At 39.5% G+C, this 16,562-nt stretch overlaps 1 protein-coding gene across 1 annotated transcript in view; it reads left to right on the top strand.

The window, feature by feature from the left end:
• The window catches only part of LOC146798840 (phospholipid-transporting ATPase IC-like), a 1,543,528-nt gene that overhangs the window by 1,255,804 nt on the left and 271,162 nt on the right, over window positions 1–16,562 (top strand). Inside the window, exon 21 of the mRNA XM_085626157.1 lies at window positions 626–740. Coding sequence (XP_085482283.1) covers window positions 626–740 — 115 coding nt within the window. The remainder of the gene's footprint in view (window positions 1–625; window positions 741–16,562) is intronic.

The following is a 16,562-nucleotide window of genomic DNA, read 5'->3' on the forward strand; positions in this document are numbered from 1 at the left end:
CAAACTTTCAAACTCAGGAGAGCAGTGAATAATGTTGATTATGATGAACTTTGAACTGCCTTATGTTTGACCTTCATAAAGCTTACAATCGGATTAAGTCCTTTGGATCTATGTGTTGGAATTATGTCTTCTTTATCATACTTACTATTTTTCATCTGGTGCTTTTTTTCTGATGTTTATACACGTTTTACCATTGTTTCAGTGATGTAACTTCTTTTCATGGCTGTACAGCCAAATAAAAAAGTTTTGACTGACTTGTGTGAGTTGCTTGTTGGTGCCTCTCTGTGTATTGATACGTTTATCTTTAAAGACAAATGATTTGAAACTCAAATTAATTTGCTCCATCCCTCAGTTTAACTGTAAAGGCAGTATAATGAGCATAGGTACATCTCTCAGGATATAAGAGCTGGTGAATGTGTACTGGTCATCTCTAAGACGTTTTATGCACCTAGAGTTGCTTGCATGCCCACAAAATGTGCTCATTTGACAAGCAGGCCCAAAGGTGCATAGGAATGTTCACAGCATATTACAATTATGACAGATGCCAACCCTGGATAAAAAAAGTCACATTCTGAGTTGGTAAAGGTCCAGATTTCATTCTTTGAATATACTTTCTTTGCCTTAGTGAGATGATGGATGCCACTTTGAAAAATACCTCAAGCAATGGGAATGTTGTCCTGCAGAGTGACACGACATCAGATTTTCTCCGAACAGCCCTCGTGGTCACAGGAGAATTGCTAGTAAGACAATACTTTGTTGTTTACATTTTCTGTAGAACATTGGGCTGTTGCAGTTTGAGATGCACATGTTGTTTTTATTTTCCTCATATCACCAAAAAGCGTTTGCAATACTTTGTATAGCTGCCCTTCTAACCTGTGCACCCTGCGGCCACTGCATTCGCTTCAGTCTGTAAACCAAACCAGACCCACACCTTTATTGGTGCCATGGTGTAATCATCGGATGAAGAGAGGATGTTCGAGCCCCAGGGCTCTGCACCAAGATTTAAAGTCTAGCCAGATATTCAAGCTATTCTCCTTCTCTACTCCCTGGTCCAACCGGGCCATTTTGATAGCTGCCTTTACCCAATCTTCCATCTTTGGGGGCAGGGGTTCTCTCCATTTTATACATATTTCCCTCCGGGCTATCAAAATAAGAAAGAGCAACAGACATCACCAAATAAAACAGGCCCGTGTTCAGGGTAACTTTCCTGCCAAAAATCCCACAAAAAGCATTTTCAATTCCACCCCAGTAATCTCTCAGCTTTGGGCATTCAAAGAAGATGTGCAGGTCTCTGGCTTTTATTAAGTTACACCTTGGGCACTTGGGGGGAGGGGTTGGGGCACACTTAGCCGGTGTCCAGTTTGGATGATTAATGGTAAAGAAATGGTTCTTTTTCAGGTTGGCCGGTTTTACAAATTTGAAATGGAGCTTCAAGGAGTATTCCCACACTGCCGCAATATCGCACTTGAGGGGGACCCCGTTCCAAACTGAATGTTGTGGTAAACCCTCCTTCTCATCTGCCTCCAAGAGCTTCTCATACCACTTAGATATTTCTTTATTCTTGAGAATAACATCTTGGAGAGATAGCTCCAGCTCCCAATCACCATAAGTTTCTTTCTTTTCAGACGTGGACCATGAAACAAATTGGATATACTTAAACCTAGAAAAGTCTTTCCCAATCTTTGCTCTTAGGACTTCCCAAGGGTGAACCCCTCCGATTATATCAACTCCGACAATTTGATAATGCCTGCCCTTCTGATTGGTGTACTCAGACTATCTTTAAGGCATAACAGGGTCCCTGGGGATTCCCAGATTGGGGCGAAGTTGGAATAATAACCTAACCCCCACCTACTCCTAACCTTGTACCAGAACTGGAGGGCAGACTTCAATGTTTTTAAGCGTACTTTTTTGAGGTACCTGGGTGCACCCAATTTATACAAAAAGCCATCTCCACCTTCCTGCCTTGCATTTCACCCAAGAGCCTTCCCCAGGTTGAGTCATCGGGTTGTCCTAGCAGCATCCGGATATTCTTAAATTGGAAGGCTACACAGTACCAATTAATATCTGGGAGGGCCAAGCCACCTTTAACAAGCTTTTGCCTGAGTTTCTTCCAGGCTGGAGAGCTGGAGGGATGCGTTTGTAAAGGGACTACAAAGGGCTTTATAGGCCATGCTAAGAATTCCCCAGACCTCATCTTTCCCTTCAGTGAGAATATTAGTTAGAGGATAAGGTTCGAATGAGGTATTAAAGTCCCTACTACTATAATTTTAGTCTGGGGCTGGTAAGACCAAAGAATATTGTTGAGCAAGGTCAAAACTGGGGAATCAGTGCCTGTGGGAACAGACCAAGCATAGACATTTAGAACAGTTAGAATCGAACCCAAGAAGAAGTTACGATGAATCCCCATTAGGTCATGTGATTCAATTGGCAGCTGTTTGTGGGTGCAAACTATAGCATTTTTTACAAGAAAAGCTAGGCCCGCTGGCTTTGCCTGATCTATTTGGCTCCAATGTTTCCACACTATAAGTGGAATAGCCATCTATAAATATACTTTCCACCGCCCATGTCTCTTGGAAAATGCATATATCGTTGCCTCCAATAAAAGCAAGACACACAGGATCTGGGAGTTTGGAATGGATCCTTGCCAAGTTCCAAGAAATAATGGACAAGTCAGTTATTACTTCAGAGGCTGCCACGGTAAGACTGGGTGTGGACCTAGTTCTTGATATATAGGTATTTTCATTAAAAAAAGCAGATTTTTTAAGCGCCAACTCTTGATTAGTAAAAGAGGAATAGACAATAGCAGATGGACTAGAAGTCTCATTCGAGATACAAAAGAGGGCTGGACATGTATTGCTTTTGGAATTCTCTTGCGAGGGATCTGCTACAGCTGGTGCAATAGTGGGCTCTGTGGCAATAGGGTCCACATCTGATGAAACACTGGTTGTGACATGACATAGGATATAGTACAGATTGAGTGGACTCTTCAAGTCATTCTACATCGGCCATTAGAAGTGACATATCCTCCCTATGCTAGACACCTGGTAAATAGGCTCTAGGACTGTAATACTTAAACTGAATACTTGAATGATTGGGTGGACTACTCGTGATGTTAAGAGCCACAAGATTCTCACCTATCTGCTCGTTTTTCAGAGCCAGCCCAATCAAGTCATTCACTTGGCTAAATGTAGGGCTCCTCTGGACGCTGAGGATATCTTCCCGAATCACTGAGCCGCAGCCTCCTACATGACTAATCCAGTGTACAACTTTGTTGGCTAGAGATTCCTCTGACTCATATCTGCAATGGGGTGGGAGTTTTGGAACTTTGGTCATAACGATTGGATTAGTGATAAAAATATGCTGGTGGTTAAAATTCACTACAGGTTAATGACTCCTCCCCCCATAGAGACGATTGTTAAACTCCTGTGGTTATTGTTTACTGCATTCTTTAAGACTGGTGTAGATGGAAAGCCAGATCTTGGATGCGAATGGGCCACATTCAATTTAAAGTTCTGACATGAATTTGTCTCAGCGCATGTTCTAGTGCGTGTCAGGTTGCATGTCAGTTGCTGAGCAAGGGATACATCAGTTTCTCAACTCTGCTGAAGCGGTTTAATGGTATTAGATAACTGGCATATGATAGCTTTAAGTTTCCCCACCTTTGCCTTACTCATTACAATCATTTTGCAGATTTTATACCACAATAAAAGTGAACACATCCGTTCCAGCAATCCATTATTGACAGTGTAAGCCATGAAGGCATATACTCAAGACTTGAATCCAAAAGAGCAGAAGATTCAGGAAAAACAGATGTTAATATCCACAGATGAAAGAATGGAACTCCTGCACACATGAGTACATGAAGCAAGGAGACCATTGTATGGCTGATCCACAAACTTGAGATTATCAATTAAAATATAAGTAGGCTTTCCTGTTTTCAGTTTCTATTTTTGGTATCTCTGGTAGTGTTTTTTCAGTTTTTTAATACCTTAAAAAACAGTGGTTATCAGTGGTTACACATTTTCATGCAATTAAAAACAACAGAAACAGTGTTTTCCCGGTGTTTATGGAATTTTAATTTAATTTTAATTATTGCTTGCTTTATGCACTGATAGTGCATGTGTATAGATAGAGTGTGCACAGGGTATATGAGGTCCAAATACATTTTTACTGCACCAGAGATTGCAAAAATGCTTTCAGCATACCATCTAGCAAGTTACAAGGATCTCTTACAGGGAAGCACTTCAGCTCAGGTATCGATTTTGACAGACCATCATACAACATTTTCACATACGTAACTGAATTACTGCAAATACAAACAATATCACTCCAATTTTTTGGGAACTTGGTAGGAACTTTTTTCAGCAGCATTCCAAGTGACACTGTGTTCCATATTTACCAAACATCTGGTGTCACGTTTTCACCCCTATCTCAGATGCTTGGTGACAACATTCTTTTCACATATACCTGTCACTACATCTTGCATTGAATGTTTAAAGCTTGGGGTGTTTGGCAATTCACTTACAATCAATACTGACTCACTAGGAAAGGGGTCTGATGTATCAAAGGATTTCACCCATTCTCTGTCTGTGGGTAAATGTGATGGTACATATTAAGAAAGATTCTTATGAAACCAGCCATTTTAGCTATCAGTGAAATCAAATGTAGCCAGAATATCGAATATAATTTTGATATTTCTCAATTCTCTACGGTTTATAAAATAACTGAATAAGACCTAAAACATGCTTCTAAACACTGCATCTTTAGACCAAAGACCACAAAACTGAAAAAAGCAGGAGGAAGAATAGACAATGTTTTAGTGACATCCCTAAATAACAAAACTCAAGCAGAATAATGTTAGCCCAGTCTTTCTTGATGCTACCTTGTATAACAAAGTTACATTGTATTGGCCCCTTCAGGAAGAAATAAAAATGTCTCTTTCACTCATCTTTTCTTTCTTTGAATGGCACTTAGTTTGTGGTTGCAAAGGTGTTTTTTCAGTGTTTATATGTTTACACCGGTGATGGCTATTTTCCTTTCGGTGGGGTTTAATCAGTTATTTTAGGTTTAAACCTAATACCAGTTAGCCTAAATATATGATAGCATGTTCATAAAGATAGTAGATATGAATCAGCTAGGTGTGCAATACCAAGATGGTGCATTTCGATTGTCATCTGGCTTATCATTAACTACCACAGAGAATCATAAGATTTTCAGATCGATGAGTAAGAGGACATAAGATCAAGTGATGAGAAAAGAAAAGAACAAGAGTGTTGTATACTCACAAAGAAAAGTCTATTAAACTCCCACACAGAGCCCACGGGACCTGTAAGCAAGAGATTATAAGACCCATAGACAAGAGAGCACAAGATCCATAAATGAAAGAAAACAAGATGACAGACCAAAAGCCCCATAGACCCATAAGATGCCATATATGTGCAAAAAAGAGCCTGTTAAATCCACAGGCAAGAGTCCATATCCTATTGACAAGGGAAGTTAAGACGCAAGAAAACATAGATAGCAAGACCTATAAGCAAAATACATGGAGCCCCAAAGTCCATGAGAGGTAATCATTGAATACTTTTATTTATTCCTTTATTGCTTAGAAATACAATGAGTCTGTAAAAATCGACCTCAACCTGATTAATGGGGCTAGATAGGAAGTTTTGTGGCTTTGTATGTTTTTGGTGTTCCTCCTAAGGTGCATTATTTCTTTAATATCTAATAATTTGTATTTCTTTTTCTTTGTTTGACTAAATGAAAAGAGTGCACAATAAATGCACTTTGAAGCAGTCAAATATTTGTGACAATTTGGATCACAGTGCATTGCAAAAGAAAGTCAGAAGGGATACATTGACACATGGCTTTTCTGTCACTAATTTTTATAAAATAGAAATTTCTCTCAAAAAATATGTTTTTAACATTCGTAAAGGGGAAGGAGTCCACAAGGGACCCCTTTCCCTTTTCAAATAGTTACCACCACTTTTAAACTGGTGGTAAAGTATTACTGTTTTGCAACCGGAATTTGGTCGCAAAACCGTAATACATACCAGATCGATTCGGTATTTGGAAAGGACGGTCAAAACACACTCTTTGCAAATTCCGAATCGCAAACACAGTTTGCATTTGCACATTTTGAAAAACATTTTTGCGGTAGTAGACTGCCCGATTCTGCAAATCGAGCTGTTAGCTACCGAAAAAATGCATTGTACATCTGGTCCTTAATTCTCCTGCCCCGGGCTTCTAGAAAATCTGAGACCACAATAACTATGGTATAATTGACAGTTTATTTACAAAGATGCAATCACTCACAATATTTCTAATCATGCAGTTCAAAGGACTAGCACATTCCCTGGTTCCGACTCAGTGTTGTGGCGAGCGCAAGGTAAGTGTTTTTTTTTAAATTTAATCTTACATATCCCATCGTCTGTTGACTTCTCCCCCGCCCGGCCCCACAGCTCTTACCTGTGCCATCCGCTACTGAAACTAAAGTTTTGACATCCTGTTGCTTTGGCCTTTTAAGAAGCTTGAGAAAAATCTTGTGCTTTTTTAGCCCATCTAGGGCCCTCATTATTTAAAAGGCGCACTTTCCCTGTTTGTGTCCGGTGCACCTTAAAACAGGTGTGCCGGGAGCAAACAGGGAAAGTGTGCCCTATTACATGGAATTTACTGCCCCCAGGGAAGCCACAAACTCGAGCTGCCCTGGGGCAGCGCATTCAAGTGAAAAATTGAGCATCTACTTTGAAGCAGCTCCGTGTCTCACAGTGCAGGCGGCAACCTGCCTGCACTTTTAAGGACGATTAGAGATCCCCTTGCAGGCGGGTGCAGTGAGTGACTACACTGCCTGCAAGGGAATGTCCGGAGGGCCGTTGGGACCCCTTCACAGCCTCCATAGGGCTGCCATCAGGTGGCGCACTGACAGGGCACTACCTTTTAGGTGGTTCCCTGTCAGTGCGCGTCCGGACAGTTTTTTTACATCTGCGCCCGCATCTATAATATGACATGAGCACAAAGAAAAAGGCATTTTCCTCATTTGCATGGGACTATGCCCCCATGCAAATGATAGCACTGGCTCTTTATGAGTGCCAGCGCTTTTGGTATTACCGAAAGGGACGCACAAGCATCTATGGCCCCTTCTGTACTACCAAAGTGCCCCGGGGCATGCAAAGCGAGCACATACGCCTGTTGCACCCCTGGGGCACTTCCATAATACGGCCTCAGATGAATTCAAGCTTTGATCATCTCTCGTATGGACGTCGATTGGGGGTGACAGTTGTGACTCATGTATTTCCCTTTGTGACCCTTGGGACTGCGCTTGCGATTCCTGGCTGAGATAGGCCACAGGGCAATACAAAGATGATAAAGCAAACGTGGATCACTCTAAGAGTCTAGTTTTCATTATGGAGCAATTGACCCTTGTTTCATTTGGCATTCAAAAGCCTACACCCACTGGTCTCAAAAGTGAACCTGAAATCAATTTTGTCTGTTAGTAGAGTGCAGCTTCTTTCAGACAGAGGGTGAACTACCCTGAAAGTGGATACGTGGATATATTGTTATGGGAATCAAATGATATGCAACAAGGATTCTGTCTCGGTTAAAAGTTAAAATTAGACCAGCGAGGGTCATGAAGAATAAGAGTTCAGCTGTGTGCCGCCCCTTACCAGACGAAATCAAAGGTATGCAAAGCAGTCCACTCACCGGGTTCTAATACTTGCACCATCGCCCTTTCTTGACTCAGGCCCTGGGCCAAGGCTTATTAGGAGTACAGCAGCACTAGACAGCTAAACACTGGTAAGGCAGTCAGAAGAAAAGGAACTAAAGGTGACACTTTTGCCGCAATGTTGCTAGAGCTCTCATGGTGGCCTGCATATATATACCTAATCTGAGTTTTAAAGTTGCATTCTGGTACTTGTAGTCCTGGATTTAGATGGGGTAGGCAAAACTGCAAGCAATAGAATGGAAAGATAAAATGTGGAATGTGTGAGCTTCTTCTGCCTGACATTGATCAACTTGCAGACGGTGGGTTTCTTGATTATATCTCACAAAACTTGACCTGCCATATATGTCCAAGCCCAGGGTGAAATATATTTAATTGTTTTGAAATTACAATATCTAATTTGTGAAGTTTTTCTTTTGTAAGCATTTATACTGAAAAGAATTAGGCTTTTGACAACTCATGCTACCACAGTACTGACAGCCACAAAGTGTGCACAGTGCATTTCTATTCTCACTTGCACCCAGCCGCGTTCAGTGCAGGTAACAGCGGTGGGGACGGGTGGGGGGATTTCAAGGGACGATGCAGAGAGAAAATTAATTATTTATTTAATTTCCCCTCGGTGTCGTCCCTCGAAATCCGCCCCCACCCAGCCCCACCGCTGTTACCTGCACAGACCGCGGCTGCTTGCACCATGCATCACTATCCGAGTAGTAAGACGAGCACAGAGCTCAAACTGCATCTCTACCATCACTTGTACCATACACTGCTATCCCCATAATGAGAGTTCCTCGGAGCACTCAAAATGCATTTTTATACTCACCTGCACCATGCACTGCTGCTATTGCAATACTAAGTCTTGCCCAGAATTCTTTTTTTTTAAGTTTTAAAAATAAGTTATTGGATAACATAGTAAAACATAAAAGCAAATATAATACAATATACAAATATAGGAGAATGCAAATATTTTCATTTATAAAAAAAAGAAACAAAAAAGAGGAAGGGGTAGGAGGGGAGGAAGAAGGAGGTAACAAATGGTATAACAGAATCGCGTATTCAGAATGCAATAAATGAGCTATAATAATTCCTCTAATAAAGAACTTATGAATTAACAAGATATAAAACACAGTAAATAGCTACAATTACATCAAACTTCAAGGCGGTTTGGATACTTCTTCATTGCAAGGAGTATGCTTAGGTAAGAATTGAGCAGATACATTCAGGAAATTAGTAATGGGTAACCATAATAAGTCTCGTTTAATAGCAAGTGTAATTGGGTGGACATAAATCCTATCTAATCTGCGATTGTAACAGACTCCATACCACCAGGCCTGGAAAGAAACATACGAAGCATTTTTCCATGACTTGGTGATTTGTTGGAACACTACAGCTAAGAGTAAATCAACAATGGATGCATTAATAGAGGAGGAGGACCATATCTCTGAAATGCTACCTAGAAAAATGTGGGAAAAAGAAAAGGGAGAATGTGAAGAGAAAATTTGATTAATTTGTTGCCAAACTCTGACCCAGAAAGCATGAATAGATAGATGGACAAGTAAATAACATATGCTTAAGATCTTCTACCAAGGCCGAACAGGACCAGCAGGTAGAGGGGATAGACAGATCAATTTCATGTAATTTGGCTGGAGTGATCAAAAGTCTATTATATACAAAAAATAGAGTTTGAGTCGTATTAGCTGCCCTAGAAGACTTCCTTATTTTGGTCCAAATTTTGGTCCAAATTGAGATAGAAAAAGATTCATCTAAGTCTGATTCCCAGTCACTTTCTACTTTAGATTTATCCCGAGTAATAGAGGTATCTCGCAATTTTTTATAAATTTGGGATGCAGAGGGTGAAGATTGCAAAAAATTGGAGGGTGATAGAAGAGGATTTAGTATGGGTGGAGGAGAGTGTAAAGGCATCATGACACGTTTGAGCAGCTGTACTTAATAACAGATATTTGGGGTGAAAGGACAGGGGTAGAGAAAAGCGAGATTGAAGTACAGAAAAAGGGAGACAGGATCCATCTTGAAAAAGTTGATGAGTCCATTTAAGACCGAGGTCCAACCAATCTTTCCAAAAAGAGTCTTATTTTTAATTTTGATATGTTGATTATACCAAATAGGGGATTGTAAAAATCGCGGGCGATCATCCAGACCATCCAAAATAATAGGAAGAAAGACTTTACGGGTATTATTAAGGATGGGAAGAGAGAATTTCTTTGGAGTATAGGATAACAATATAAATTCCTCAAAAGTGAAAGGATTAAAGAAGGAGGATTCGACCTCTACACACAAGGGCTGAGAAGCGGAGTCAGTCATTTGCTCGGATAACAAAGAGGCAGAATGCGTAAGAAAATATAAAGTATGATATGAGGAGAAATCTGGAAAATTAACTCCACCTAAATGCGTAGGACATTTAAGTTTGGGAAAGGACATCCTAGCTTTTTTGTTTTGCCATAAATTATTTTATAAAATAGAGTAAATATTCTTGTAATAAGATTTAGAGATATTTACTGGGAGTTTAGATAAGAAAAATAAAATTATTGGGACTAATATCATTTTGATGGAGACTAATCTGCCCCACCAAGAGAAGAACAAAGGGTGCCGACGAGTTGTAGAGTTATTTCGGTTTACAAGTACATTTTTTTAATTTAGTGCTACAGTATCCTTAATGGAAGGAGTGAACCATAGGCCTAAGTATTTGATCTTAGACGGACTCCAATGAAAAGAGGAAATCGAGAAGTCAGCTTGAAAACAGAGTTTATTTAAAGGGAGAATTTCACAGTTATCAAAATTAAGTTTATAACCCGATACTAATGCAAAATCTGAAACCTCTGATAAAAAGGACGGTATAGAAGTTTGAGGGTTTGATATAAATAAAAGAATGTCGTCAGCATACGCAGAAAGTTTCAGGTGTTTATCTCCATAAGGAAAACCAGTGATATCGTTATTCATGCGAATTTTTGTTAAAAAGGGTTCCAGTGCTAAAATAAATAGAAGTGGAGAAAGCGGACATCCCTGACGGACACCTCTAAAGAGAGGAAACGAAGAAGAAACAAGGCCATTAGCTAGAATAAAGGATCTAGGGAAAGAATAAAGTAATGAGATATAAGAAAGAAATTTAGGGCCAAACCAAGCAAGAGTTGAGAAAATAAATTGCCAATTAACCGTATCAAATGTTTTTTCGGCATCTAACGCAACAGCAGCTAATGATTGTTTATGGGAATGAGATTTACTAAGAGCATTAAAAAAGAGACAGGTGACGGCCTTTGATGAAACTGCATTGTTCTTTGCCAATTAATTTTGGTAACATTTTCTCCAAACGCAGAGCAAGAATTTTCGCAAAAATCTTATAATCCAGGTTAAGTAAAGAAATAGGTCTATAGTTCTTACATAACATGTGATCCTTATATTCTTTAGGGAGAAGACAAATCAAAGCTTGTTGAAAATAACCTTCAGATTTCTGGGATGCTTTGAAAAATGAAAATAACTGGTGTAGTTTAGGAATCAGTCGTTTGGAAAAATGATAATAAAATTCTATAGTAAAGCCATCCGGTCCAGGAGCTTTACCTCTTTTAAGTATTTGAATGGACTCAAGAATATCTCTAGATTGTATATCAGCTTCCAAGAGGGAGAAATCTACATCTGGAAAGGATGGTGAGGGAATGGAGGACAAATACCGAGAAATGTCAGTCAATGATGAGGGGACTCAGGTGTATAAAGTTTTTGATAAAATTCAGTGAATTCTGCTAAAATATTCTCGTCTTTATGGGTTGTAATATTAGAGGAAGTTACAATGGATTCAATTTTAATGCATTCTTTTTTAACCTTGAGATAATTGGCAAGAAGGTTGCCAGCTTTATTTTGCGCGTTGTAATATTTAGCACTAGATTTAAGTAAATATAAATTCGCAGACTCAGTGGAAAGTTTGTTGAAGGAGAATTTGGCCTTAAAAAGCTCATTGAGATCAGATTGAGTATTAGATAAGTAAAACGAATGTTCTTTTTTTTTTTTTTTTTTTAAATATTTTTATTGATAAATTTTTTCCCCACATTTTATTTCCCCCCCCCTCCCCCATTACATGGACAAGGCACAATAAGTTTCATAAGGCAGCCACATACTCAACTACATATTCAAAAGAAAAATGGAAAGTGAAATATTACAATATACATACTACATACAGATCCTATCATAATATATACGGATACAAATAATATATGTTAACATTCCATAATACATACATTCCTCAAAATACCTTATTCAGTTCCAGCCTTCCATTGAATCAAAGGACCCCAGATTTGTATACCCAGCTTTTTACCCTTTCTCCCTTTCCTAGAGTAAATAGCTGTTTCCAATTTTTGTATTGACAAAGTTTTTCCTAGCCATTGATGATACGTAGGAGGATTTGGATCTAACCAAGTTGAGGCCACAAGCAGTCTAAAAATCGACATTGCTACAAACAGAAAATATTTACAATTAATTTGTCCGTTGGGGGATATTCCCAACAAAATAGTTGCTGAGTCCAACTCTATTGTTGTGTCTAAGGCATTCCGGAAAAAATTCCCGATATCTTGTTTTATCTTATCTAAGTGTGGACAAGTAGAGAAAATATGTAACAAATTGGCCTCCATACTGCCACATCTAAAACACGAAATGCCCGACACAGCCCCCCATTGAGCAATTTTCCATGGCGTATAATACAGGTGATACAGGCTCTTGTAGTGCTGGGCCTGAAGAGACGCTGAGCATAGTAATTTACATCCCATCTCAAGTGATTCAGAGAAAGTATCTCTTTCTCTAGCTATATCTAAATCTGAGGACCATTTAATTATCCATTTGTCAAGATCATCCTTTTTTAACTTTGTCATTTCTAAATAAAATCTTTTTATAGTACAGTCATTACCTTTTTGTATGAGATCCATCATTATACTCCTCCCAAAGCCTAGAGCTCCCCCTTTTTTATTTAATATACAACTCCTTATTTGAAGGTATTTAAAGAAATGATTTGTGTTTAACATATACTTGTTTTTCAAATCTATAAATTGTAAGATGCCATTATCATCCCACATATCACCAATCATTCTTATACCTTGACTCTCCCATTCCTCATATACCATTCCTGAGAACACAGCCCTAGGAAATGAGGGATTATTTTTGAATCTAGTATATACACTATATTTCCCTATTCCAACTTTTTTGGAAAATCCTTTCCATATGCTGTAGGCCGCCATAATTATCTTGAAACGTGTTCTTTTAAAGTAACTTCCATCAGTAAATCTTAAAAAAATATTTTCAGCATTTGTACCCAGAGCTAAACCATATATAGCCAGCGAGCCTGTCTTATCCCATCCATCCATCTCAGCCCCCCCAATTAATCCAGCCATTCCTTGTATTGCTGCAGCCCAATAATATACCTTTAGATCCGGCAGTGACCACCCCCCTCTCTCCCTGGGAAGGGACATATACCTCAATGCCCTCCGGGTTTTACCTCTAGCCCAAATAAAACGATTTACCATACTTTCGCAAATTTTAAACCACTTATTTTCAATTAGAAGAGGGATTGCCCTAAAAAGATACAACAGTTTGGGTAAGATCAGCATTTTAATAATATTAACTCGCCCAACTAATGATAAATGTAAGTTCTCATAACGATCCAAATCTTTTCTTGCCTTTTCGATTACTGGGGCAATATTATTATCCACCAAACTATCTAAATTAGACATAATATTAATTCCGAGGTATTTCCCTGCCGGCACTACTCTTCTATCTTCACAAGGTGTAAAAGAGTTTTTAATAATCTGGGTTTTAGACGCGTTCAATGAGTACCCTGAGACTTGTCCAAATCTTAAGGCCTCGGCCTCTACAAATGTAGTTGCTTCCGTTGGGCAAGGTGTTATCACCGCAACGTCGTCAGCATAGGCTAATATCTTGCATGGCCCAAGAACTGTATTGACTGGGGTGATCTCTGGTGCTAATTCTATCTTCCGTATTAAGGGATCCATATAGATGGCAAATAGCAAGGGAGAGAAAGGACATCCCTGGCGAGTTCCTCTCTTGATTTTAAATTGACCAGTTATACCCCCGTTTATCCTTAATGCTGCACCTGGATCCATATATAGAGTCTGAATTGCTTTCAAATAGCCTCCTCTAATCCCAACTCTAGCTAGGGTCTGCCACAAATACTGCCAGGAGACCCGATCAAATGCTTTTTCCGCATCCAAAAGCATAACTGCCATCGGGTCTCCTGCTACTTCCGCCACATCAAATAAAGTTATAACTTTTCTTATATGGTGAGTTGTCCCTCTACCAGGAATAAACCCATGTTGGTTATCACTAACCAGGTTACTTATAATTCTTGCAAATCTTGCAGCCAGTGCCTTTGAATAAATTTTGGTGTCATTATTCATCAATGTTATTGGGCGGTACGACCCTGGTTCATTCGGGGGCTTTTCTTTTTTTAAAATTAATACTATATCTGCCCCGCTCCAGGATTTGGGAATGGATACCCCACTTTGTGCAGCTTGAAACATTTGAGTTAAATTATTACCTAAACATCCCCAGAAAGTTTTATAAAACTCGATCGGTAGCTGATCAGGTCCAGCAGCCTTCCCCGAGGGTAGAGCAGTCATTGCTTCTTTAATCTCAGTTTCGTCCAATACGGTCTCTAATTCCTCTGCATCTTCAGGGGATATAGTTTTTACCTCAATGTTCTGGAGATATTCATTTATTCTATCAATACTACTGGGATCTTTCTCATCATATAAAGATTGGTAAAACTTCCTAAAGACCTCCCGAATTTCTTCTGGATCTGAATGTAGTTGTCCCTTTTCATCCTTTATTTCCTTAATCGTCCCTGCCGCCGCTATCTGTCTGGTTCGTATAGCAAGGACTCGCCCTATTTTCTCACTGAACTCGTAACATCTCTCCCTTCTGATTGTATATTGCTTTGCGGCTCTATTAGCAAGTTCTTCCTCTGCCTCACTTTTCACCTTCAGTAATTCTATTACGAATTGTTCAGTCGGCTCTCCCCTTATTACACAGTTATTAAGTTGTTCTTCTGCCTCCGCAGTCTTTCTGTTTTCCTCTTGAAGGCGCTATAACTGCACGTTTCACCGCGTGCTCCTGCCTTAAAGGCATCCCATACTATTCCAACTGCAGCAGTTCCTCTATTATATTCAAAGAATTCAGTAATCCATTTAGACATATGTTTTATATAGTCATCATCTAAAAGCAATCCCCTTTCGAATGTCCACTCCCTTCTTATTGTTGTTCCCCCACTCCGCTTTATCGTTAGGATTAGGGGATTGTGGTCACTAAGTATCCGAGGAAGTCTATCAATTTCCACTATACTAATTAAATCATTGGAAACCAGGAAGTAATCCAGCCTAACGCATATCTGATGCGGTGCTGAATAATATGTATAACCGAGTTGTTTCGATCTGATTGACCCCCAGACATCTCGCAATGTATTATTTTCTAAAAGATCAGTAAGGGCCTTGTAGACCTTTTTTTTCCTCCCCTTATACTGTCTTATTGAGCCTGATCCTAGACCCTCCGCTCCGTCAATATTTAAGTCTCCACCTATAATAACTCGAGGGGCCCAGTCTGCCAACTCAGAATCCAAAAATTGCAGAATTTCTGGATCGTCCTGTGTAGAACCATATGCTGCAACTAATGTTGTCCACACCCCCCCTAATAATACCTCAACCATCGCCCATCTCCCCCAATTATCTCTTAACTTTCTCCTTGTTACTACATTTTTATCCCTCGATAGAATCGCTACCCCTCTCTGTTTAACTCCTTGTTTAGAAGCAACTATTAATTGAAACCCCAGCTGATTAAGATATATCTCATGGGTACTCATTACATGTGTCTCCTGAAGAAACACAAAATCTACGTTCATTTGCCGTAGCCGTATTCCTATCTTCTGCCTTTTCGTTACATCATTTAGGCCGCATACATTCCATGTCACTAATCTAATAGACATTTTTCATTTTTTTTTTTTTTTTTTCCCCAGCCAGTTCTCTTCAGACCCTATCTGCTTGCTTTTATTTAATGTTCTAGAAACGATATACAATACTAGGCCTAGCACACTGCATAAATAGACTTCCCTGTTAATTTCAATATTGTCTTCCACATCTTCAGTGTCACTACCCATATCATACAGTTGATACAAATTACTTTTGTCAAATCCTCTTAAGTGTCTTGTACCTTTGTGCCCTGTCCATTTCCCTGCCCATCCCCAACCCCACCCCAGACTGCCCACCCTCAGAGTCCCACCCCCCCTACAGGCAAATAGGTCCAACGGACCTATGTCTGGCCGACTTTTGCCTCCTGGATGTCAAACCCGTAAACCCCCCTAACTTTCCCTTCATCTTACTGTGCTCAGTGTATGTCCAACAAATACCACCCCTATTCGTGCTCAACCTCTACCCCAATTCTTCTTATATTAATACCAATCTTTACTTATTGAAGCAGAAAAAGCTACAACTCAAGAAAACCATCCGATAAAGAGGAGTAAAACATCAAATAAATTTTTCATAGACCTTGAGCAAACAGTTTCCTCTATTATTTTAAATAAGTCCTCATATATAGCTTTCGTCCCCAAAAATTACTTTACACAGTCTCTATTTTCCATATTATATTTATCTTCGTTTCTTTTGGGGAATATCCCTAAGAGCTACTGCATGATCATTATTCTCAACATTCTCCTTGTGCCTTGTTTTCCGTTGGTCTTGCAGAAAGTTAAGATATTCTTGTGCAAGTATCTCAGAGTAGAAAATTTTAAAGTTCCCATTTACTCCAATCTTCAAACGAGTGGGATACAGAAGGTAAGCCTCACAAC

This window comes from Triturus cristatus, chromosome 9 (assembly GCF_964204655.1).
Source record: "Triturus cristatus chromosome 9, aTriCri1.1, whole genome shotgun sequence".
Lineage (NCBI taxonomy): Eukaryota > Metazoa > Chordata > Amphibia > Caudata > Salamandridae > Triturus > Triturus cristatus.